At 37.5% G+C, this 27016-nt stretch overlaps 1 protein-coding gene across 1 annotated transcript; it reads right to left on the reverse strand.

Moving 5' to 3' along the window:
• Nucleotides 1-1906: 1906 nt before the first annotated feature.
• On the reverse strand, nt 1907-25590 carry patl1 (PAT1 homolog 1, processing body mRNA decay factor). Its single transcript, XM_079811453.1, has 18 exons — nt 25492-25590; nt 24613-24715; nt 20352-20749; nt 19102-19176; nt 18820-19020; nt 18249-18350; nt 17955-18041; nt 17572-17765; nt 17337-17487; nt 16881-16995; nt 16627-16724; nt 15101-15160; nt 13159-13304; nt 12450-12609; nt 12138-12263; nt 11957-12048; nt 8179-8328; nt 1907-4775 (listed from the first exon to the last, which is right to left on the reverse strand). The coding sequence occupies exons 1-18, from the start codon at nt 25504-25506 to the stop codon at nt 4754-4756; spliced, it is 2295 nt and encodes a 764-aa protein (XP_079667579.1). The 5' UTR covers nt 25507-25590; the 3' UTR covers nt 1907-4753.
• Nucleotides 25591-27016: the final 1426 nt, after the last annotated feature.

Here is a 27016-nt window from a genome sequence, read left to right on the forward strand (position 1 = left end):
GTAACATAGTGCAGCTTTAATGTAAATGGCATCTACTCCAGTAAAAATTTTCTGAGAAGACTGAGCCATTTTTTTTTTTTTTTTGCTTCCGACACCCATGGACACATGTACGGAATTTCTCGCGAAAACCATCCAGACAGGTCTAAAATATAAACACAGACTTACCATAGTGAATTAGGGTAAGACAAAAACATGTTGGAAGAATTGACTTATGACTCATTTAAATTGTGTTCTTTTGAACAAAAAAGGTACACAGTATACCTTTAAATTACTTAATAATATTATCAGAATAAATATTTTAAAAAATGAATAAAACATTTTTTTTTGTGAAAATCATGTAACTAACCTTTGAGTTATGAAGAGACACTTGTAGTGCATGTGGATTCTCTGAAGGAATGTGTGTGTATTAAGGTCAGCTGATAAGGCGGCTGGAAGCTTTCCTCCCTTTTGTGCTCTCATTATAAAACACCGCTTTGGCACACCGACTATGTAGAGAATGAAAATGCAATTTTCTCCCAAAATAATACCTTGTGCTGATGTATTGTTAAATGCTGTATGTTTTGTTATAGATTTCTCTAATGTGATCCTATTCGTTACCCTCTGTTTTCGGTTTTATTTTGCAGAAACGCTTTACTCTCACTGCAGTGTAAACAAGTGTCATAGCAGCCGCCGAGCGAACGCACAGAGTAACGTCATAACATAATTTTCAACATACTCAGGTATCTAATATGATAAACAAAGCTGCGTTACCTCATACTCATGACCGGAAGTGACGACTGTGGCATAATAAATGTCCCACCGGCGACTCTGTCATAATAAAAGTCCCGCTGCTCGCGAGGCGTGTGTTGCGTTCATCTCATTAACACTCGCTCCAGCGGCCTTGCTCAGCTCCACAACACTCGGTCCTGCTCTGCTTCAACTACAGTAACGTTAATAATCACATCCATGAACATGATTACTGCCCGAGTCCTATCCCGATTCTTTCCCAGCGGCTGTGAGGTGAAGACCACATGTCCCAAGATTCTGCGCTCAAACTTGGCGTCATCAAACTACGTCTTTGTTTTGAATAGGCGACCTCTAGCGGACGGAAAAGTAACATAGTGCAGCTTTAATGTAAATGGCATCTACTCCAGTAAAAAATTTCTGAGAGGACTGACCCATTTTTTTTTTTTTTTTTGCTTCCGACACCCATGGACACATGTACGGAATTTCCCGCGAAAACCATCCAGACAGGTCTAAAATATAAACACAGACTTACCATAGTGAATTAGGGTAAGACAAAAACATGTTGGAAGAATTGACTTATGACTCATTTAAATTGTGTTCTTTTGAACAAAAAAGGTACACAGTATACCTTTAAATTACTTAATAATATTATCAGAATAAATATTTTAAAAAATGAATAAAACATTTTTTTTTGTGAAAATCATGTAACTAACCTTTGAGTTATGAAGAGACACTTGTAGTGCATGTGGATTCTCTGAAGGAATGTGTGTATTAAGGTCAGCTGATAAGGCGGCTGGAAGCTTTCCTCCCTTTTGTGCTCTCATTATAAAACACCACTTTGGCACACCGACTATGTAGAGAATGAAAATGCAATTTTCTCCCAAAATAATACCTTGTGCTGATGTATTGTTAAATGCTGTATGTTTTGTTATAGATTTCTCTAATGTGATCCTATTCGTTTTTACAAACCAAGCCAGTAGGGGCAGATGAGATGAAGTCTACAAGAGTAAGACGAGACGGAGATAAGAAATGAGCGGTGATACTGGATAATCTTAGTTGTGTCTTCATCCAAGCCCTGACTTCATCTGAATGAAAGCACATTCAACAAGAGGTGTAAACAAAAGGAATGGAAATGGATGCTGCAATTTTCCAATCAACCCTGAATAAGAGACACGTCTTAATAATTTATTAAAATTGTTTATTCTTTTGCAAAAGAAGAGTCAACAGTCGTACAGCCATTCTTAATGTCTGCAGAGCATTGCCTGCAAGTCATAACAAAAGTGCAGCTCCTATAGTTGGTTTCAAGCAAGGTCACCTCAGCCATCCTCCTGTAAATTTCCAATTTTTGTCACTTTTTGGAGATAAAGTTGGACAAGTCTAGAATGTTAAGGCAAAATTATTTAAATTTGATTTAAATTTATCTAACCTTTAAACTAAAATGTGTTGCCACCATTACACATTACGGACATGTGTGTTGTACTTAAGGGATAGTTCACCCAAAAATGAAAATGAGCCCATGATTTACTCACCCTCAAGTCATCATAGGTGTATATGACATTCTTCTTTCAGACGAATAAAATAAAAAGAGTTATATTAAAAAAGTCCTGGCTCTTCCAAGCTTTATAATGGCAGTGATAGTTGCTCTGTTCTTGAAGTCCATAAAAAAATGCATCTGTCCATCAAATAACTGCTCCACGAGTCTCCCGAGGGTTAATAAAGGCCTTCTGAAGCGAATCGATGCGTTTGTGTAAGAAAAATATCCATATTTAAAACTTTATCAAGTAAACTTTCGGTCGATCACCTTCCGTATTCAATTTATGGAAAAAGTGTTGAAAGTGCCTCTGCCGATCGAAAGACAAACGCGACCAGGTCCGCTCGCCAGACGTCACGTACGCATCTTGAATTGGGAGAAGGCACTGTCAACACTTTTCCACGGAAGGCGAACGGCTGGAACTTTTCTTTATAAAGTTTTAAATATGGATATTTTTCTTACACAAACGCATCGATTCGCTTCAGAAGGCCTTTATCCCTCAGGCCACCCTCGCATAACAGCCCTTAATCCCGCCCTCGTGGACACATTTGGGCACGAAGGTCACAGGTGTGATTCCAAAATGTTTTTGTTATATCGCCATCTTTGATTAAATAAATTCTATCAATTTATGCCTTTTTTGTGATTTTTGAGGTATTAATGAATTTATTTACCTCTAAAAGTACCATATTTTTATGTAAAATATGCTTCTTTTTATGATATATTTAATACTTCAGTTAAAAAAAACAAAAAAAACATATCAGCAAGTCCAGAGTATTAATTTCTTTTTAAAGCTAAAATATCAATAGCCAGTAGATGGCAATAGAACTCAATGGCTGCAAATGGGCTGAACTAAACCAATGTTTTAACAATTTTTTTATTGCCCAGTTATTGGCTCATTTAATTCCTTTGTTTGTGTATGTGTGAGTCACTTTTATTTGACAAAAATAAAAAAAATAAAACTCACTCTTTTATAGGCTCATTCAATGGCTTTTAAACCAATGCTTTTGTGGATGTGTGTGTTTGAGTACGTGTGTGTGAGAGTGTTTGCCACATTGAGAATGTTGCATAGGCTCACTCCTTCATTTGTGTGTATGTATGATCTGCACTGTGTTGGATTTATTGCTTTTTATTTGACAAAAATAAATAAATATGCTCGGAATAAGTTTTTTCCATTCATTCCTATGGGTGCCCATTTTTGTCCACAAAGGCGGGATTAAGGACTTTTTTTTTTAAAGGACCAAATATTGTAGAATCGAGTCAGTTTTTTTTGTTGTGTGTTCAGGTGGCAAACTTAGGAAAAGTAGCCAAGTCTTGTACCGCTCAGATTAAGGAAAGTATTAAAATAAAATAAAAAACGATTCTGCCCTCATTTGTCCAGAAGATGGCTTCAGGGTTATTAACACCCCAGAGTTGTGTGGAGCAGTTATTCAACAGACCAATCCATTTTTTATGGACTTCAAAAACAGAGCAACTATTACTGCCATTATAAAGCTTGGATTAGCCAGAACATTTTTAATATAAGTCAGATTTTATTCGTCTGAAAGAAGAATGTCATATACACCTAGGATGACTTGAGTGTGAGTAAATCATGGGCTAATTTTCATTTTTGGGTGAACTATCCCTTTAAGAGTAAAACTAATTTGTATGACAGTGATTTTTACTGTAAGAGAACAATGGTAATTACAAAAGTGGCATATAACATGGAAAAGTACTCAATAAATCATGCATTTTATTTTAGTAATGAGAATTTAATTATGAAAATGTGCACCAATGATCCTAAAAACAGGCTTTATTTTACTCATGGAGAAGTTCTTCAGTTGTTTTCTAGGTATCATGCAGAAATGACTGTAATAGTTGAAAATATATCATGCTACATATTTTGATGCGCCGTCATGTGCAGAAATGTTTTTCTGTGCATTAATAAAGTGCAGGTTTTCCAGATGTACTGAACCTGATGAGACACAAACACCACAAGCCAAACTTTGTATAATAGAAAGTTTTAATTTCATGTTTTAACACCGGCATCATGTCAAGATACTTAAAAATGAAGAAGAACTTTGTTTAAACCTTCATTTAAACTCGCAGACACACTTGCACAGTCACTCTTTTGCAAACATACCTCAAGCTGCAGTGTATAAGAAAAATTAAGATATTATTGTACAGTAAATTTCTCCTCAAACCTATGTGTTAAATAAGGTCTGATGTTGTCATGATTGAGCCATTTCACAGGGAAATGTCGCCACACGATGAGGTCCCTGTCCTGGCACCTGACCCTAACAGAAGCTAAAATACACATACCTGAACGCCTTTATTGACAAACCTATGGACAACAGTTTGATTACCATTTAAACATTATTCTTCGCTATTGTGACTTTTATAACATGAAAGGAAAAGTGACCTGGCCTGACCTGCCAACACATGGTCACACATAAAACTGCTCATTCACAAATACACGAACAGTCCGTCTCTCAGCGACTGCCACGTTTGAAGTCACTTCTACCTGGACAGGGATGTGATCCTGGAAAAAACAACAAAATAAGTCAATATAAATGAAAAGGTCAACTGGATCACAAGTGTCTCCGTCTACTTACCTAATGCGTAATCATTATGGGAAGTGCTCTAGCCAGACAGGATTTAAACTTTGTCGACTGAAGACCCAAGCACAATGTCAGGGCTCCAGTGAACTTATAGATTTATAGATTCTTATTCTCAATATATTTTAATCATTGCCGTTTTCTGTTACTGCCTGAACTTCACGTTATTTGTAGCGCAGCCATCCATAATCACAGGAAGATTTGTACTTAAAGGAACTCGCCGACTTTTTGGGACTTTAGCTTATTCACCGTATCCCCCAGAGTTAGAGAAGTCCATACATACCATTCTCATCTCTGTGCGTGCCATAACTCTGTCTGACACACTCACTGCTTGCCTAGCTTAGCACAAAGACTGGAGGTAAATGGCTCCAGCTAGCCTACTGCTCAATAAGTGACAAAATAACGCCAACATTTTCCTATTTACATGTTGTGATGTGTATAGTTACATTGTGTACTAAGACCGACGGAAAATGAAAAGTTGTGATTTTCTAGACCGATATGACTAGGAACTATTCTCTCATTCCTGCGTAATGATCAAGGAATTTTACTGCCGTACCATGAGTGCAGCGGCGCAATGATATTATGCAGCACCTGCAAATAGGCTAACTTCCGACAACATAACCAACGTGTCATTGTGATTTATCTTATCATTTTTTGTGTACATTTTTGACATTTCTGTGGGTTTAAATAGGTTTAAGGTCTGCATTATCTGTCTTAATAAGTAGGGACTTTTATTTTGACGGATGTTGTAGTCTACGGAACGATAGTGAGAGCTCGCGGTTCATTGGAGTGGTTTGGCAGATTTAAAGTTTGCAGTTTGTTAAGCACCTCCCGAAAAGGCATAAGGTGTGTATGTTCTTGTTTACTGTATTTTTGTGTATTTCGCTGTATGTTAATGATTATGCTATGAAGAGAGAGAGTTTGTGTACGAGGTGTTAATGCGCACTTCTTTGCTTTATTTGTTCAGCTCTTACAGTGATTTTTTGGAGATCAAACGGTTTCAATAAACTCCATGATACATCTGTAAAGTCTGGCCATCATTCGGACAGGGTCAGCTACACAACGTGACAACCTGCTTGCCCAGAGAGCGCTGGGGACTATTATCAGGCGCTGTGTAATATCATTGCGCCGCTGCACTCATGGTACAGCTCAAAGTTCCTTGATCATTACACAGGAATGAGAGAATAGTTCCTAGCCATATCAGTCTAGAACTAGCAACTTTTCATTTTCCGTCGGTCTTAGTACACGATGTAACTAGGGATGGGCATTTTTGTCAATTTCTCATTTCGATCATCGATAGGTCTCAAAAACGAGTACTCGATTACTCGGGGGCGGGGCATGTGCAGGGGGCGGGGCATGTCCGTCATTGAGATAATGAAAACTGTTATGAAAATGGTTGTTGACAAATACAAACGTGACATGAAAACAGGTATATGAAAACATGAACATATAAAACAAAAAATAACTGCTAGATTATGATGCATAAATGTCTTTGAAAAAGAAACATCTTTATAAAATGACCGTCTCAAATAACAAAGTCAGTAATATCGAGCATTGCCTTTGAGCTGAAACTGTGAAATAACACCACCCTGCAGAGCTTGCTAGCTGGTGAATAAACTCAACCAAACGCACCCTATATCAATATTAATATGAAGATTAATAGGAACCTATTACAACTTAAATCAACACAAAAGGACGTGAATGCGCACGTGAACTTCAGCGTGCTAGATTTTACAGGCGAAGGGTTTGAAACAGAACATTTTGAATGCGCTCTTCCCTTAACAACGCTGATACACGGACAACGAAAGCACACAAACAACAGTTTATTAAAATCCTGTTCTCATTATAATTATTTGACAGATTGACTCTGCACATCATGCACTTCATTTTATTATTCATGATCTAAGTGTTTACAGACATCACTGGGCGTTTTCAAACTCATAACGAAAAACAGCTTTAAATAAACTAGGTCTACTGTTAAAAAATACGAGAACATTATAGCACTGCTGCATTACTAATATCAATGATTCTGAGAAAGAAATAGCCTATCTGAAAAGAATATCTGTCTCTAAACCATGTCGAGCTCGAGCATTAATGCATTTGAGCTGAAACTGAAGAGAATGAACAGCCGGTATAACGGCAGCGCTGTGCTAGCTTATTAAGCTCAACCAAACGCTTCTTAGATTAATCAGATATAGACAACATAAAAGTAATCTTACAACGTTCTTTTGCAGAAAAGGACGCGAATGCGCACATGAACTTCACGCGCTAGTCTGAGTGTTCTCGCTAGTTTCTCTGTGGATCAGCGGAGCTGATACACGGGGAACTAACCACAGACCATTTACAGCATTGTCCACGGTGTTCTCATTATAATGCTATGTAGGCTATGACAGATTGGCGCTGCACATCTTGCACTAACCATTTAATGATCACAGTGATTCCAGACATCACTGCAGTGCACACCTCAGTTTCACTTTATTTCGCCGCGGTCTGGAGGCTGTATAACGCTAACCACTCAGACCTCAGGTACCGCGCAAAACGACGCAATAACCAATAAACACATTTTTTTTTTCAGGGCGATCATCGTTCTCATGATCGATGATCGCTGTCACGTTCGAGTACTCGATTACTCGACCACTGTTGCCCATCCCTAGATGTAACTATACACATCACAACATGTAAATAGGAAAATGTTGGCGTTATTTTGTCACTAATTGAACAGTAGGCTAGCTGGAGCCATTTACCTCCAGTCTTTGTGCTAAGCTAGGCTAGCAGTGAGTATGTCAGACAGAGTTATGGCACACAGAGATGAGAATGGTATGTATGGACTTACCTAACTCTGGGGGATACGGTGAATAAGCTAAAGTCCCAAAAAGTTGGCGTGTTCCTTTAACTGTCACCTTTTTTTAACTTGTTTGTTAATTTTAGTAAACAACGTAACTTTTTGGCTCTCTTTAATGTGGCCTGATAGATCGCTTACTCAGCATTTTGACATTGGAAAGAGCTTGCATAAAACAGCTTAAGAGCAATCATGTCACGTAACGTCAGAAAAGGTATTCAATGCTCAAACTCGGAAGTCAGCTAGAAAAATAACTATAGAAAGGGGCATTTTTCTAAATACAGGTGCTGGTCATATAATTAGAATATCATCAAAAAGTTGATTCATTTCATTAATTCCATTCAAAAAGTGAAACTTGTATATTATATTCATTCATTCCACACAGACTGATATATTTCAAATGTTTATTTCTTTTAATTTTGATGATTATAACTGACAACTAAGGAAAATCCCAAATCCCTTGTGCGTGTTTCTGTGGACAAACTCACTGTAGCTTCTCCTGCAGGAGCTCGAGCCTCTGCCGGTCCACGTATCGAGAGAACAGCGACACAAGGTTTGGGGGAGTGAACAGCGGTGATGAGAGCGCAGAGGACGGGACCTTCAAAAGCTCCCGAGTCACAGAGAACACCAACTCGGTCCTGCAAACAGAAAGAAAAGACTGGGAAGTGTGGTGGAAATTCACCTGCAAAATTACAGTCAGGCCACCCAATGATAAAAAAAACAAATATGATGTGTCTGAGATGGCGACCCAGGGTGTCCCCTCAGAGTTACAAATATTAGCTCTAAAATTACAGAGCAGTAAAATCATACATATTCATTCAAAGTTGACTGGACAACAAATAAACAAATCATCACAAGGCCTCTGACTTCCTTTCACCATACACTGCATGTACTCCTCTGGTTCATCTTCATCCACTGGTCTTCAACATCCCATACCATGCTTACCTCATGCACAAAGCATTTTTAATTGGAAACATTTGATCTGACTTCCTAGACTCTCCCTAAGCTTACTGACCTTGACTACAGAAAGAAGCATTAGTCACTAGTTCTTCATGACAGTATTTGCAGATAACACTTGAAACATGAGAGAGAGAGAGATAAAAGAAACAATATATCTATTGTGGTGAAAAAATTAATCATAGAAGGAGATTAATAATTATGCACTGCATAATTGTGTGTTCATCTACAGTTCATCTTTAGGAGTTAACATTCTGCCACAAAGACCCTTCTCTAAACTCTAACAGACCCAATGATTAGCTTGAGACCATAATGGTGCGTTCACACCGGACATGAATGACGCAAATAAATCACACTTTTTGCGCGTAGTTGGAAGCTTGAACATTTTGAGTTTACTCGCTTCATTTGTGCGTGACATTCACTTCACAACAGAAGCGAATTTGCGTCATGGGAGGGGCTTCTGCCAGGCGGTTCGTCTCGTTGAGAAATGGCTGACTACTGAATCTACTGTTAATGTGTGACAAAACATAGTTTTAAGACTTTTTCAGGCGATAATGTAGTTGTTTAAAGCTCAAATCTGTGGTTTATTTATAAAAAGAGTGCCTATTTGAAAATTGTATCTGGCGTTTTTGGAGTTGTGAGCTCGGCGCTCATTAACCCCGGTGAGAGCAGCATTTCCTCGGCCAGTCCTTCTGCCGTCTGCCGCTGGCTCTGATGTCTCTGTGGTGTCCCGAGCTATAATTCGTCTTGTGTTTATGTAACGGGCGATCTTTGGTCTTATGGATCTATAATTTGTTTCCTGGCAAATCGTTTAGGCTGAGGGCAAAGTGAAGTTTCATTACTTTTTTTATTTTTAGGCTATTTAACTGTATGTTACCGTTGTAGCCGACTAGCACGGACTTTGAATGTTTGGCTGAATTGTTTGCTTTATTTCATGTATAGCTTATTATACCTTTTACTTGTACTTTTGTATTATTGATCATACATAAACTTGCATTTAACAAAAAGAGACTAGGTTGTGTTTCATGTCATTTAATGTTATCACAGTGATAATCATATGCACACCTGTCTGAACCAGATATTAATATATGAATAATATAAACCAGATTTTCTCCTCATTGTTGTCACTACTAGAGCAAGCTCCTGATTGGTTATCGCGGCGCAAATATCCGCCAAAGTTCAGACGCGAAGCGCTTCATTCGCGTCCGGTGTGAATGCACCATAAGAGGTAACCGGACACCTAACTTGAGGGTTTTCCTGACCCTGGGGTCAGCAGATCTAATTCAGAGGGCCTGGGGTTAACACCAAAAGACAAATTATGTTATTTGTGTGCGGAGCGTGGAAAATTACAGAAGGGGAACAGTTGAGACCTTGAGTTAGAGAAAACTATAAAAGAGAGCAGAAGATGTTGTGTCTACTTAGTGCACACTCTGCTGCCATCCTGTATGACTGTGACTGCTTTCTTGCAAGAAAATAAATCTTTATAAAAGACAATTGGCAAAGGTTTGTCTCTTATTCAGTGATGTCATTAAGTTGATTTTTGCCGCAACAATTTTAAGAGTGTGATAACTTAGATAACTTACAGGATTTCCATGCATCTCAGTTAAAATGTAATTTACATATACGGCATGACCTCTGTTGGCCAGTGCCCCTCTTGAAACCTTCAGTTCGTCCCCTTACATTCTTAAACAGCAGTTAACATTCCCTAGAAGCAATTACTTTGTCCTCCTCCCCTAAATCCACTGTCATGCATGTCATAAACAAAATATCTTTGCTTATGCAAGGTAGGTGGGGATGTGCGCAATGACTAATTTCATTAACATTTAGAAGGAAATTCCCGGAGACAGTCTCTATATTCTAAACAGATTTTCTCAAATAAGTTAGTCCACATAAGTCAGCACGTTATTGTTGCTCGTTACCACGGCAAACACATGCGTGTCCAGGTTTAAATGCTCTTCTCATGTATGAAAAGTACCTGTACACATGACGGGTGGCCAATTTTTTTTTAAATCTTAATCTCTTCGTTAGGATGTTGATATAGAAACTGTGTCAAGTAAGTTTCATGTTTCTCCTTTAATCCGATATAAAATTTCATACAGTGTTGTCCTTCATAACAAGCCTATAAAGCAAGCTTAATTGCTATATACTAGTTTGACATGACTGAACTATATCATTAACTTATATCAGGTTTTGTCGTTTAAAAACCTTTATGATGATTATGTTAATCAATCTATAACGTGTGATGGCCGCCATGTTAGTTTGCGCCGCAATTCAGAGAATCGGATCTGTCAGAATTACATTTTTCGACCTGGGTGAAGAATAGAGTAAACTTTATAGTTATCTATACAATGTGTATCTGATATGGATAAAACAATATGTCAAATTACAATTGAAAGGATTATTATTGCCGCTTCCATAGACATCAGTGTGTATTTAACAAACAAAAATACATATATATACACATTATATATATATACACATTAAATGCGCAATGCATCATGTGATCAACTGCTGAATTTAAATGTGCTTTTGCGCCAGAGACAGACGTGCTCAGAACTATTCAGTGTTTTCAATGTTTATTTTAGGTTTCAGACAAGTTATAGCAAAAAATAAATAAATAAAAAATAAGATTAAAAAAAAATAATAATAATAATAAATAATAATAATAATAATAATATTATATTATATATATATATATATATATATATATATATATATATATATATATATATATATATATATATATATATATATATATATATATATATATATATTATTATTATTATTTTTTTAATCTTATTTTTTTTTTTTTTTTTTTTTGCTATAACTTGTCTGAAACCTAAAATAAACATTGAAAACACTGAATAGTTCTGAGCACGTCTGTCTCTGGCGCAAAAGCACATTTAAATTCAGCAGTTGATCACATGATGCATTGCGCATTCTAATCACACCGGTGTGATCATACACGTCAAAGGGTTCAAATTGATTGTGTTTTGTGAGTGGAGGGGGAACGGAACATATCTGAGGGGGCAACACACTCTTTTGCCCCCTTGCGGCCCCGGGCCTGTTTGTATCTCATGCAAAAATAAAAAAAATTAATCATAAGCAGTGGTATTGATTGAATGCACAATGGAAAGTAATATTTCTCTCATAGAAGAACAGGACAAAAAGTAAAAGACAAGACTTGATAAACACCACACTGACAAAAACTAATGAAAATACTGCAACACTTCAAGAAACTTTAAAAGAAAGCCTGTGAAATGACTAACACTTATAAGTGTTTAACTGGTTTAATAGACAGATGCTCACCAGCGGTTATCATCCATGAGCTGACAGTTGGGATCCGAGCTCTGCATCCTCTCTCCTTCACTCAGAATCAGATACAGCAGCGTCACGCCGAACTAACAAACAACAGAATCTTTGGTTTAGTCAGTCAAAAAAGTTTGATGCACCATGCAATTATAAACATAAATGAATTTGCCAGTGACACCTTATTTTGCAGCACGAGGGGAAGCTGTCCTTCCCTGCCCTGTAGCTCCTGAAGGAGATCAGTGAGGGAAGTACTCGACATGGACTGGATTACTGCTGTGACTGGCTCCACCAACCAACACAGTACCTAAGGAGAAAACATGCAGATGAGGAAATTTAAGCTAAAAAGCACAATCCTTTTTCTGAATGCTAATCTTAATTTATAAGACTTGCTACATTGTATTGCGTTCACAGTATTTTAAGGGTTTCCACATCTTATTCTCTTTAGTTACAGCATCTGTCTCAAACTAAGATGCATTGCCTGTGACTATACCTGGTCTTGTTTGTCTTTCTTGGCCAGGGCTGGAAGATTCCTGGCTATTCCCATGACAACAGCAGCAGCCTGTGGCTGTGGCAGGAAGTGGAGGAGTCTGGAGATGAGGCGTTTCCCCTTACGCACAGACATGATCATCAAGCACTGCTCATCGCTCACTCTGCAGAAGGATGGGGAGTAAGTGTTATGATCGCAAACCTAGAGTAGTCAATACTATTATCAGTGATTTCACACAATTCTTGACAAAAAAATATACTGTTTAACACACTTGCCCCCGGTTTCACAGACAAGGCTGAAGCCTTGTACCAGATTAAAAAGCATGTTTGAGAGGTTTTAAAAAAGCAACTTGCACTGACGCATCTTAAAATGTCAGTGCCATTGTTACGTCTCAAGATGCACACCAGTAATGTTTTTAAAGCAGGTTGATAAAAGCTACTTAAAATGTCCTAAGGCCTAATCCTGGCTTAATCTAAGCCCTGTCTGTGAAACCAGGACTTTATAAAAATGTATGATTATACACTTATTACAACAATGGAATTTTCAAGTATTTTTCAATTAGGTAGACATTGCTTCAGGTTTTACTTTTTGCGCATTCAAAAAATTGCCAAAACAGTCCAGAATTTGAGTCAAAAGATCTTGGACTGGGCTTTGTTTTGTTCAATCAAGCGAGCGCATGCCTATACTCATGTGGCTCTTCTGTGGCACTCACCGGTCGTCCCACTCTTTTTCTCGGAGGGAGTTGTAGAGCTGCAGCGTGTGGGTTTTATGCTGTTCTAGCAGGGCATCTCTTTGGTGCTCAGGGGTTTGCAAGAACTTCTTCTCAAAGTCTTGCACTTCTAGCAGTAGACTGTACATCTGCAGAACAAAATGCACAGATTTTTAATAGAGATGCTCCGATCAGCATTTTTGGGGCCGATCACCGATCACCAAGATCATGATCTGCCGATTGCCGGGAATGGAATGGCAGGGGAATGGGAATCTTTTATCTATAATCTTGCAGAGTTTGCACCATTTGTAGAAATGAAACTAACTCTTAATTAACTGTATTGAGAAAAAAAACTGTAGAAATAGGCTAGAGTCAAGATCTTGAAGAGCCACCAAGTGTTTATTTTAGAAAATGAGATAACTTAAGGCTACTGTAGGCCATCGTTCCCAAATAAGGCAGAGTAACATAAAATTATTCCAAACAAAGAGGGGTTAGGCAGACCAACACACATCAGATCAGCTTAATGGGATGTAGCCACTTAAAACACTGATTACATTTAATAATTGGCAGCTATGTGTAAAACTTGTTACACCAAAACTGGCTACTGCCACAAAGGACAAAACTATGGCACTATGTTATTAAGGGTGCTCCGATCAGGATTTTTGGAGCTGATCATCGATCACAGGCAGAAGTATCTGCAGATACGATCACCGATACCGATCTATTTGAAGCCTTCTTTTTATCATGTAGAATTATTTATAGGGTATTTTACAGACATTCATTCAGGACCTGAATTTTATTTCTGATAATGGGGGAATCCCCCCCTTAGGTGACTCTTGTCACATAAATGTATATAATTATCTCACCAAAATATTAGATCATGCAGTGCATTTTTGTTTTTAAAGACAAATTTTCAGGTAGGTCTAACATTAGTATTGAGGTAAGAAATACTAAAGACATTTAATAAGAAATCAAATGTAAATTAATATTGGTCTTCCCTGAATAAATTAAATTAGATTAATCCTTAAATTTAAGGTTGCAAAAGTTAGTCATTCAAGAGCAGTGAGTGTCATAAAAGGTAAATCAAACAACACAAGACAAAGAGAAACTCAGAGACAGCAGCAGTTTATTCGACTGCTGTCACTTTAAGAGCGAACACGGATACGGTTACATGCAGTTGCACAAACGTTCACTCGCGAGTCACGACGGGGTTTACGTGCATACTCGTCAAGACGGTAATTTAGTACATACATTTGTGTGTATCTGACCATTTCAGCGCAATTTGTACTCGCAAGCTTTTTGTGAGATGGCCTGTGTGTGTGTGTGTGTAAGTAAGTGTGTGTGCGCGCGCGCTCGCGGTCTGGAGAGCGCGCGATTGCTGAACGGTTTGAACACTGGCAAGACTTAAAAATAAAAGCAAATGATAAACTTCAGTGACGATGCGACACTGCCTCGATTGTGCAAAGTGGCAAATCCTGTGTCAACTGTGCAGCTCGATTTTAGTGCAGATGCGATGCGCTGATGTGAAGCCATTTGAGCATTTTGAGAGGGAAAGAGGGAGCGCGCGCACGCGGTGATTCACTCGCGCTGTTTGTGAACTTACGTCTCACAGAAAGTTTTCAAATGACTGCGTAAATTATTTAATATAGAAATATGAATTGTACCTCACCTTCAGCATTATAATTATTTTACCCGCGCTGGAAAGAGAATGAGACGGTGTCGCTGCATATCATGCCCTAGCTCTCGGCAGGCGCGGGTTTTATGTGTCGTCAGCACGCGATCGGTTCATGAGATCGGCCTTTTTAGAGACCGCCGATCAATCATCCCAAAGCGATTATCTGCCGATAGAGATCGGTTGCCGATCAATCGGCGCACGCCTAATTTTTTATTAAAATACTATGGCTAAAAAAAAAAAAAAGCTTTATTTCTTTATTTACACTCTTACCTTCTCCACAGTGTAAAGGATTTGTCGTCTTTTATTCCACACCTGCTTCTCTCGTTTTTCCTGTAAAATGAAAAAAATGAGAACATTGGTACAAAAAACCTGTATTATTACCTAACATAAACCTTTGAATAAAGCCTTCATGAAGAAACTTTACTTCAAGTACACTCTAAAACTAATTCATGGGTAAAGTTAACATTTTATATTTTTAAAAAATTTTTTTAAATTAAACTCTTATTTAAAGTCCCAGTGAACCGGAAGTTGATTTTAATTTCAGTGCTGTGACGCATTTCCAAGCGAAACGTAATATTGAATAGAGGGCAGGGTTTTATTTCAGCGCTCCTCCTCTCCATCTCACGCTCATAGCAGTCTAACGGATGGAGGGCGGTGGTTAAGGATATTCAAACCCAAGCCGGCGCATAGTCGTCATCGGAAAGGGAACGCCATTCAAGACCGGAAGTTACTTTTCAGATTTTGATTAAAGATTACCAAGGCAAACAATTTTTTTATGTGTATTAACTTGCACAGATTAATTGTTCACCCTAAGACCTGTAATGTGGGCTAACGAAGTAAATAAGATCGATTTTGATTTCATGAGGACTTTAAAGTTGCAAACATTATTTCGTTGAATCCTGTTGAAATAATAATGTTGATCATTGCATGAACTTAATATTGTGTGCAATTTAAACTCAAATTTCTGCATTAATGGATTTTTATTATTATTATGTTGTAGTAACAATAAAATCGTCTTGATAACTTTGGAAATTAGCCAGTGGATTTCTAGTTTCCAGCATGCTTTGACTGGATAAGAAGAATAAATGTTGAAATTAAGTGTTTTTTGTGTTAGTTAGTGTTTAATGCTATTATGTTTCCTGTAGCTCAAACAGTAGAGTGTGGCGCTAGCAACGCCGAGGTCATGGGTTCGATTCCCAGGGAAAGCAAGAACTGACAAAATGTAAAATGTGTACCTTAAATGCAATGTAAGTCGTTTTGGATAAAAACGTCTGCCAAATGCATAAATGTAAATGTAAAATGTAAATGTTTGACATTTAAAAGGGTTTCTGTTATGTTGAAGACTTTGTGGGCACCATTGTGCTGAAGAGTAGATGACATGAAGGTAAACACTACATTAACTCTATAATAAATGATTGTGCTAATGCCAGTGACAATATAATCTTACTTGTTCATTAAAAATACATGCCAAATAAGTTACATTAAGCATGTGCTATGATAGCTGTGGACTGACCTGAAATGGGTAAGATTATTTGGTTCCAGGGATACAACTCAATTTGGTTGGAGCGACTTCGTTTCTTTGAGAATTCTACTTTAAAAAATTGTGTTTATGCTACAAATTAAGTTCCTGAATGTAATTTCACTCAGTTGTCATAACTAAAAAAAAATTATGCAAACATCATTTTGTGGGTCCACTTGCAAGTAAAAAAAAAACAACATATCAAGAGAACAGCCTCATAAGTGTTTTTTTAAATAAAAGAGTCTATGTAAAAGGGACGGGTGTTTCGAGTTCTGACCTCATCATCACTGCGAGTGGTTACTACGGCATCAATCATTTTCCTTGGATTGTTCACACTGGAGACGGTCAGTTTTCCTAACGAGCCGGCAAACTGCACTGTGAACCAAACACAATCACACAGAATATTAGACCATTCGAACAGATCATGTCCTGATAAAAATTGCACAATTAAATTGCCAATAACAATTTTAATTTTGGACCCTGTTTTTTTTTTTTTTTTATAAAGGCCACTGTGCTGTGTATCGTTTTTACCTGGCCGATAAGTGTGCTCCAGTTTGGCCACCTGAGGAGTGATGAGTTTGGTGGTGTGCTCCTTCCTGTTGTCGCTGTCCCGCTCCTGACGCTTCTCCATTTTCTCATAATAATTCTGCAAAATAAGAATCGTTAAGCATCATCAACCAGAAATAGAAATACACAATATATTTACAATGATATTACAAGAAATAAAACTAATTACAGCAGTATTCAAAAAATAATGTAGACAAACTTTGATTTTGGCTTGAGAAAGTTTAAAACAGTTTAACAAGGAGTACGTTTGAAGAATTTAATATTGAAATAGTTTTAAAAGCTTGAAGTTTGAAGGTTAGATAAGATGCTAAGTGACTGCTAGAGAGTTGCTATGCAGTTTCTAGCATGTTTCAGGTAGATGCATGTTAGTAGCACGTCATATGCTATTTGCAAAATCACAAAGGGTAAAAGAGTGATTACCTGGTAATAGTAGTCATCCAAATATGGATCGGTGCTCTGAAGTTGCATCATTTGGATTCTCGCTACCCATTCCTTCTCTCTTTGAGTCATTAGATTGCTGTAAGGATCTCTGTTTTTCCTCTCTCCAACACCTCTTCCGCCGACGTGATCACTGAGCACATGAGAGACACAGAAAAATTGACATGGGGAATTTCAAAGTGGTGCTTGATCCAGGGAAACAGCTGATGGTACCCACCCCAAGCCTCTGTTCTGCATCCTCTGGTTGAGCATCCTGCGGTGCTGCGGGTGCAGGTGGGTGGTGTTGTGTCGGATGGGTGCATGGCCGAGAGGGGGCCCATGGGGTCCAATTCTAGGACCAGACTGCCCAAAGAACGGCCTGAAACCCCCAACACCCCCCTGTAATAATGGAGGCGCTGGACCACGCTGGAACTTTAAGATAAAAACAGAGTCGGTTATGTTTCTATGGTATATATTATTGCAGTCTACTACACTGTATAAGTCTAATCTTAAAGCAGTTTATGCCACGTCTAGAAATTCTCTGATCCTCTCCTAGAATTAACCATTCAAGAACAAAATGTTAAATGAAACGCTTGGAAACTGGTTTGAGGATTCACTCACCTGAGAGTTGAGCAGTTGGGCTCTCTGTATCTGAGACAAAACGGGACCAACACCAGCGGGGAATGGAGAATGAGACAACGGCGAGTTCTGAATGAGTAGAACAAACAGTCTTTTCAAATAATGTTCAAAACCATTCTAAATAGATATTAAACCATGTTGCAAAAGTAAGTCATACATTAGATGTCCCCTAAAGAGAGACACCTCTAGGTTGAGCAAATAGGCATCAAACTGCAAAACTTGTTTTCCACTGTATTATAGCAGGTAGTTGAAGTTGTGAACTGATCTGGGACTCACAGCGATGCTGAGGAGGTTGTTGGGAGACAGACGCTCAGGGAAGGGAGGTGGGTAGCGCAGTGGCACTGAGGCTCTCACGTGAATGGCTGAAGGGTGATTATTCTAAAGACAAAATAAACACGTTAATTCAATTGAAATCTTTTGCATCACTCATAAAAATTAAGAGCATACACATCAGCATTCCTTGGGTTAATTTATTATTTAGTACATTTCAAGCATGTTTACTTTATGCAACAGTCGCTTCATTGAAATGATGCTCCCTCTGACTGAAAAAAAAAACATTGCAATTCAGAAGTTTGGGGTCTGTGAGATTTTGTTTAAGTCACTTCTGGTGACCAAGACTGCATTTATTTGATCAAAAATACAGTTGAAACTATAATATTGTGAAATATGACATTTTAAAATAACTGTTTTAACTTTAACATTGTAAAATGCAATTTATTCCTGTGATCAAAGCTGAATTGTCAGCATCATTATGCAGTCTTAAGTGTCACATGTGACCCCATACTTTTGAGAAGTAATATAAAATATAATACAATAGAACATATGCTTGGTCAGGATGTCATCTAACCTGCTGATTGAGGATTTGACTCATGGGCTGTTTTGGAGGTGTTCCAATAGGCACAGCTCTTACAGGTGGACTTCCAATCACAGGTGAGCTGGACCGAGGAGGCGGAACCCTTTCGGACAAATCTCGCCCTTCTTCTCTGCTCAGTGTAGGAGGCCGATTTGGAAGCCCGACCTCTTTGATAATGGACATAAGTGTCTTGTCCTGAACAGTGAATCAAGAAGATTAGAAGAACAGCACAGAAATACTTTATAGTAAACTTAAAGAAACCTCTAAGTGTTTTACCTCTTTTTGAGTGACTAGTCCAGAGTTAACAGGACCGAAGCCCATACTGTTCTCCCAAATATTGTGAGAGTTTATCTATGGGGGAAAAGTATTAAAACAAGAAACATTACTATTGTAATTTTACTGTAAAAAATGAGCACAATTGTGTTAAAATCAAGCCACTCTGAGACATTGAAAACATGCTTTGAAACACTTTGAAACATGCAGCTATTTATATTTCACTAAATCAGTCTTAGCTATCCAATAATTGCACTAAGCCATATTGCAATTTTGGGTTTATTTCAATTAATCAACGTGACATATTGCCAAACCCTATAAAACAGACATTTTTTAGTTACCTGCAAATGACCACACCATGATGATGCCATTTTCATTCATCTAATTTACAAACTAATTCATATTAATAATCAGTGTTGGGGAAAGTTACTTTGAAAAGTAATGCATTACAATATTGCGTTACTCCCTTAAAAACTAACTAATTGAGTTACTTAGTTACTTTTTAAGAAAAGTAATGCGTTAAGTTACTTTTGCGTTACTTTTTGTCACCTGGGCTGGGATTGTTTTTGTTTTTTTATAACAAAAGTTATATTTTTGTGCAACAGTAAAGACCTCTTCATACCAAAATTTAAATAATAAGCCCCAGTTTGAGGTAAAAATGCAAATTCACGCATGAACAGTAGAGGGCGCAGCTCTGCTGTGCTGCCATTGTGGATAATGGGAGAATAGGATGCAGGAGAAAAGTTTTACCAATAAAAAAAATCTAGTAATTTTCATCATCAAAGGTCAGCAGCAAGACATTGGTAAATTAAATATAAAGGTTGATTAAATTCATAAAAATAGTTGTTTTATTTAACATTTAATTATTGGAGGTTTGCATAGTATTCTGATTTTGCATTTGACTGATTTTATTCATTTTGAGGAGTACAGAATCTTTATTGTGCAAGTGAGATAAATAAATGCTCACATTTAGTCTAGAACTACAATAACCATCATGTTTACACACATCGCCTCTGCAGTTATTTTTCTCAACATGGGGGCAGGAGAGCTGTCAGTCAAATTAATGTGAAAGAGTAACTTGCGTTACTTTTTTGAAAAAGTAACCCAGATATTTTGTTGTAAATTTGAAAAGTAATGCGTTACTTTACAGTTACTTGGAAAAAGTAATATTACGTAACTCAAGTTACTTGTAATGCGTTACCCCCAACACTGTTAATAATGGCATAATATTATTGAGGTACTATCAGACAAACCTGTGAAAGAGGAGCCGGCCCTCTGTGCAGGAGATGCTGGTGATGTTGGTAGCTCATCATCAGAGACTGCCCAACTAACGCTGAGGGATGAGGAGTCTGACCGGACAGCTTCGGAGGAAGGTGAGATCTGTCCGAGCTGGCGGTGCCCACTCCAGCAATAGCAGGATCCGAGCCCAAGATGAGACGAGTCAATGACTCCGCCAGGTCACCGCCAGCACGTTCATCTAAATCAGGGTAAAGCCGGGAGGAAGAGGAGGGTGGGGGGAGGGCCGAAGGGTTGGCATTGCTGCCAGCAGGAGGGAGGTCACCGGATGAGGCATCGCCCGCTTCCGGCTGCTCATCTCGCACAAGCTCGTCAAGCTCTGCGAGGCGGGCGTGCTGCTCCTGCCAATCATCATCTAGAGAGGAAAATATATTTTAATGAGGTGATGATACTATCTGATGTCAGTAGGTGCCTTTACATGGAGCATTGTATACCAATTACAAACGGTTTTAAGTCCAATCCAAAATGAAAATCTTCCATTTAAACACCTCAATGGGAATAAAAATGCCCAAACCCATTGAAATTTCAATCAGGATGAGGGGGGGGGGGGGGGGGGGGGGGCTTTTCTAATCCCTTAATAGGACATGGAAAGTTTTGCGCATACACAATGATGTAAAAATGGCATGATGACGAATGATGCACAGACGGAACAAGCTGTTGTTGTTGAATATAATAAGTGACTGTAGTGTCAATCTAAAACTCTCTTTCGACTCACTGTGTGTGAAGCGATGCAGGACAGCGTTGTCCCACAAGTGAAATTAATACTTTTATTTAGCAATGATGCATTAAATTGATCAAAAGTGACAGTAAAGACATTAATAATGTTATAAAAGATTTACCGTTCAAGTTATTTCGAACTTTCTATTAATCAAAGAATCCTGAAAAACGTTGTTTTCAACATTGATAATAATCATAAATGTTTCTTGAGCCTCAAATCATCATATTAGAATGATTTCTGAAGGATCATGTGACACTGAGGACTGGATGCAATATAATAATGAGTGAGAGATGAACAAATAAACGCTCCTCAAAAGCCTGATGGATTACATTTAGATTATAGATTATTTTTTTCTAAATTAAGTAAACCTAAAATGCTTCCGTCCAGCTAATGTGCTTCTTGAAATCTAACTGGATCTAACACTAACAGGACCGAAGCCCATACTATTCTCCCAAATACTGCGAGAGTTTATCTGTGGGGGGAAATATTACTACAAGAAACATTAAACTGGTAATTTTACTGCAAACAAAAATTGAGTAGTTAAGAAAAATTAACACTCAAAAAACAATAGCACAATTGTGAAAATTACAAATCAAGCTGCTCTGAGACAGTAGCCGCGTTTCCATTACAGATTTGCGATATTTTCTTAATGTCGATAAATAAACTATTGCAAGATGACAGCATTTCCATTAACCAATGTCATGCGATAAATTATTCCAAAAATGATGCCATGCATGTTGGGTTTATGTATATCCCAGCCACCGCACTGGCCTTTATTATTAATGGAAGGAGACGTAGGCACGTATGAGGTGTTTGTGGGTGTTTCTCTCTCATATCTGCTTCAAGGTCTTCATGATAATGTGGCATTTATTTGTTTAGAATCAGTATTCCTGTAATTCTGTAATTGTCTTTTATGAGTTTAATAAAGAACTCTCTCGTCTTTTGTCCAAACATACCAAATGATCAACTTTTAATGTATGCCAGGTGACCTGTAAATGCAAATTTCCACTGCAGTTTTGCTTTGAAACAGCTACTTATATTTTATTACATCAGTCTTAGTTATTCAATAATCACACTAAGCCATATTGCAATTTTTGGTTTTATTGCTTCCATCCAGTAAATGTTCTTCTTAACTCTTAAATCTTAACATTACTAACTATATAATATAATATTAATAAGATACTCTTGTTACTTTATCAAAATCATTAAAGAATTCGCAATAAAAACACGTGTACCACGACCTGAAGGTGGACATTTTTTATAAAAGATATTAAACAGCCTTTTAAGTATAAGCTATCAATTAGTGGGCAGAAAGCCTTTAGCAGATTGTAGGGCTTCGAAGCTTTGGTAGTAATCAACACCAAATATTCAGCGAATAATTGGTGCTAATTCTAAACCGAAAGTAAAATGCCGCACAGTAAGCAAGCACTGTAATGTGACGGTGAGGGAAAATTTCACATCCCTAATGGGTAAAAAGGCTAATACATGTTGAATCTATTTTCCACAGTGTCAAAGCAACGCAGCTTAACCAAAAATGCAGTTGTGCGCTCTAGACAGAGAATACTCAGTTAAAGCCTTGCAGGGAACACTTAGGCATTTACACATTTATTAAGAGGTTGGGTTCCTATTCAACTGTCCATCCTATTAAAAACGACTAGGCTAAATTTGTTTTTTTAAGTATTGTATTTCGCCAGATTTTATAGTGTAAACATTCAAGCGCGAATGAGAAACGTTTCGAGTAGTGCTGGGCAGTATACCAGTTCATACCGAATACCGGTATTTATTTTTGTTATGGTATGAATTTTGATTATACCGCAATACCGGTATATGTCACTTAAACAACGTTCGGAACGTGGCACAGCGCGTCATTGTTTGAGAGGGGTCCCGCTTCACTGTTGCACTGTAGTGAGAGCGCAGTCAGAGCACAGCTGAGATCGCATTACAGCCTATGGCTGAATCCGAAATCGCCTCCTAAAGACTTCTTCACTATTCCCGTTCGTTATCCACTTATATTGTTCACTTGAAGGAGTGAATGAAAACGAGTGAGTGAATTCGGACAGCCGTTGTGTGTACATCGGCTGCACACTCGTTATTGCAGTTGCAATGTGAGATTGAATGAGTGCACTCACTATGTTTTCGTTCACCACTACAAATGGCTGTCCATTCAAATAATGCCCTATTTCAGGTTATAGGGGGCGATTTCGGATTCAGCCCTTGATTACAGCGGAGAAATCAAACTACAAACGGCGCGTGAGAGAGAGCGGTTGTGATGAGATTAACAACGCTCTCCACATGGATCATATAGCACATATATAGACCGGAGTGAGCACGTTTAAGTTTTTTATGGACCTATTTCTTATACTTTAGTGCTCTAAACATGAACCAGCAGCGTGTATGCGCACATATTTCATCACGTCTTCTTCAAATGAAATGTATGCAAAGGACACTGATACAACTGTACGTCTGATCACGACCGCGATGACAATTAGATAATTAGACAAATAGACTGACAATTCAAAGAAGAATGGGCTATTAAAAAAGTAACTGCTTTATTCTTTCTGTGTTAAACTGACGTGTGTTGTTTGTTCAGAGACTGTAGTGCTCTTAAACGTATTGAAAATATCCTTAGACTTTTTTAAATGTTCTTCCGCGTTTCTCCCTCGTTTTGGCAGTTTGTTGTTATTTAGGGTTAGATTTTTAAAATGCTTAAGGTGCCCTCAACTCAGTTTTTTTCTCTCTCCAATGGTCATATTTTAATATTCAGGGGTCTGTAATGAGCGTGTATTAACTCTAGTGTGGAATTTTTCTACAATATTCACTCATCATGACAGTAAAATTGGGCATTTCTAGTCAATCTCCAGCAGTATTTCCTCTCACAATCAGTAGAAAATGTGGTTAACACCTGGTCATTCATAGGGGGGAAAAATACCGACATATACTGTGAAACCGTTGTAATTTAGAAAAATACCATGATATAAATTTTTGGTCATAACGCCCCGCACTACATTCAAGGGGGATGCCAGGTGTGCGAGAAAACCCCCCACAAACAAAATGAATATTAAAATCCCAAAATTAAAAATCGAATACCAACACACCGAACGTATATTCTGATCCAGCCCTAGACGACTGTGTATGGCAGGTTTTTCAGCAAGGTTTGGATTATATTGGTAATCTAGAGGCCATAGAAATTAATTTATCAAATACAATCAATACATAAACCTCTGGTTTCACAGATAAGGCTTAAGCTCGTCCCAGACTAAAATGCATGTTTGAGCCGTTTTAACTACAAGCATTTCTTAAAATATGTCAGTGCCATTGTTTTGTCTCAAGATGCACACCAGTAACGTTTTTATCTAAGGCACGTTTGTAAAAGCTACTTAAATGTCCTAATTGAACTAAAACCTAATCCTGGCTTAATCTAAGCCCTGTCTGTGAAACCAGGCCTAGGCTTTATAGGGTAAATCCATATATCCAGGTGTAAGATTTGCAGACAAACTTACCGATTGCCCCTGCACCGAAAGTGTCATCATTGAACTGGTCAATTTCATCTTCTTCCTCTACCAACCCTTCCTCCTCCTCCAGGGTGCAGTCATCGTCAAGAGACTACAAAACAGCACAATAACAACTTTTTATTTGCAATAAATCATGGAAAGGTAAGGGAGGAGGAAAACAGTGGTCTCATGGAGAGATGCTGCACGGTTATAACACTGCTAGTGCTCACCCCAAACCAACATGCTCAGTGTTGGGGTGTATTACTCTCAATCATTTACACACACACACACACACACACACACACACACACATTAAAACTAGAGGCACTAGAGATTCGTAAACTTATAACTTACACGTTAGTCGCCAATACTAGTTATGTAAACTGCTAAGCGCAATAACACCTGATGTTAAAGAACACCCCGGATAATCAGAAATCTCGCAGAAACCCGTTTGCCCTGATAAAAAATCATGCTCACAGTCGTCAGATAAAGTGATATTGCTTGGAAAATGTAACTCATCCCAGTGCGTTTACATTGCTCCTGTTAGTTGACTAGCGCGGCCTCGCTAACATGCTAACAAGGCCAAATGCTTAATATCACACATCTGGGCGACCCTGAACGCAAAACGGCGGGTATATTCCAAGGACAGTTGGCTATTATAACGTTAGATTCCGTGAAGCTTTTACGTTTAATTCAATATCAGCACCAGAGACACCCGACGGTTAGGCTCCACTAACAATTTTAGCTCGCTAACTGTAGGGTCGAAAAACAAAGCCGTAATTTTCCATCAAAATCTGAGTATAAATCTTCTAAACCGCACTTTCCACATTAGCTTTCTTTAAACAGGGCGATTTCGACTTACACCATAAAAAGAAAGGACATATTTACCTGAAAACGGAACATGTATCTGTGTTTTAAAAAATGATCTCGTTTAATTCTGCTGCTGCGCGAGACGCCGCGCGCGCTTGACACGGCACAAGATTCCTCACGCGCGAGCTTAAAGAGATCATGGCACGCGACATGGGTGAAGTAAAATCACCATAATTCTATTAGTAACCATCATATTATGTATTTGCTATTTAAAATATCCAGTTCCTGTATCCTATTGAAATCCTATTATTACATGTATTTCAAGTTATAATAGAAATTCCATTAAGAAAGGAATCCTGTTCACATTCCAGGGGTTTAATAGGTATTTGAAATAACCTATGCCATAATATGAATTATGGTTTAAGAATGAGAAAGTTAAGAAAATATTTTAAAAGTATAGCCTGTAGCCTAATGGCATTATAGCAATGCCATTATTCAAAACATGTTGGTGACCACACTGACATGCATTCACACAAGAATGAAGTTAAGCAAATGCTAAAAGTGACTTCAATTAATAAAAACATTTCTTGGCAATAACAGTTTAATGTGTAGCCAGCCTGCAAAGTTGGAGAAAGAATGCTAAGAGAATTAAACACAAAGTGCAATGAAATAAATATAAATTAAATAATGCACATTAAGAAAATATATCAGCACATTAGTAAAATAATTAAAAACCACAGGCTCTTAAGCAGCTTTAAATTGTATTAATTTAAGTAGAAGTCAGGAACTGTTTAGATATACAGTTCCATTAAAAAAAAAGAATTAAAAAAAGGGGGTTTGTTTACTAAATTAGGTTCAGAATGGAATTGGGCAAGTAACGGTAAAATACACTCCTTCACTTTTGATTCTGTAAAGTTAGAAAACAAACTTAAACAAACAAACAAACAAAAACAAAACAAGAAAATGTTCACGAACATATTAACAAACATCTTTCCACATTTGGGAGGAAAATAATCTTCAACACTTCAGCAATAAAAACAAAAAATGAAGCACAAAAGTGATGCTTATCTAACGTAATTTTTTGCTTATTCATAAGGTTGAGTTGGATCACCGAAGAGTGTTAGCAAATACATTGATTAATAAAGTCAAATTAAATAAATAAAGTATATCTGTGTAATTTAAAACTCAATAATCCATTATTGCAGACTTGTGTAATATTCAGAGTTTGCATTTCCCTGCTTTTAGTCATTTTGAGGAATATATATATATATATATATATTATATATATATATATATATATATATATATATATATATATATATATATATATATATATATATATATATATATATATATATATATATATATATATATATATATATACTCTAAAAAATGCTGGGTTAAAAATAACCCAAGTTGGGTTGAACATGGACCAACCCAGCAATTGGGTTGTTTTAACTTAAATGTTAAATGTTTGCTTAAAACAACCCAATTGCTGGGTTAAAACAACCCAATTGCTGGTTTAGTAAATTTTCAACCCAACTTGGGTTATTTTTAACACAGCATTTTTAGAGTGTATACCGGTATATATATATATATATAT

Source organism: Gobio gobio (genome assembly GCF_949357685.1).
Source record: "Gobio gobio genome assembly, chromosome: 3".
Lineage (NCBI taxonomy): Eukaryota > Metazoa > Chordata > Actinopteri > Cypriniformes > Gobionidae > Gobio > Gobio gobio.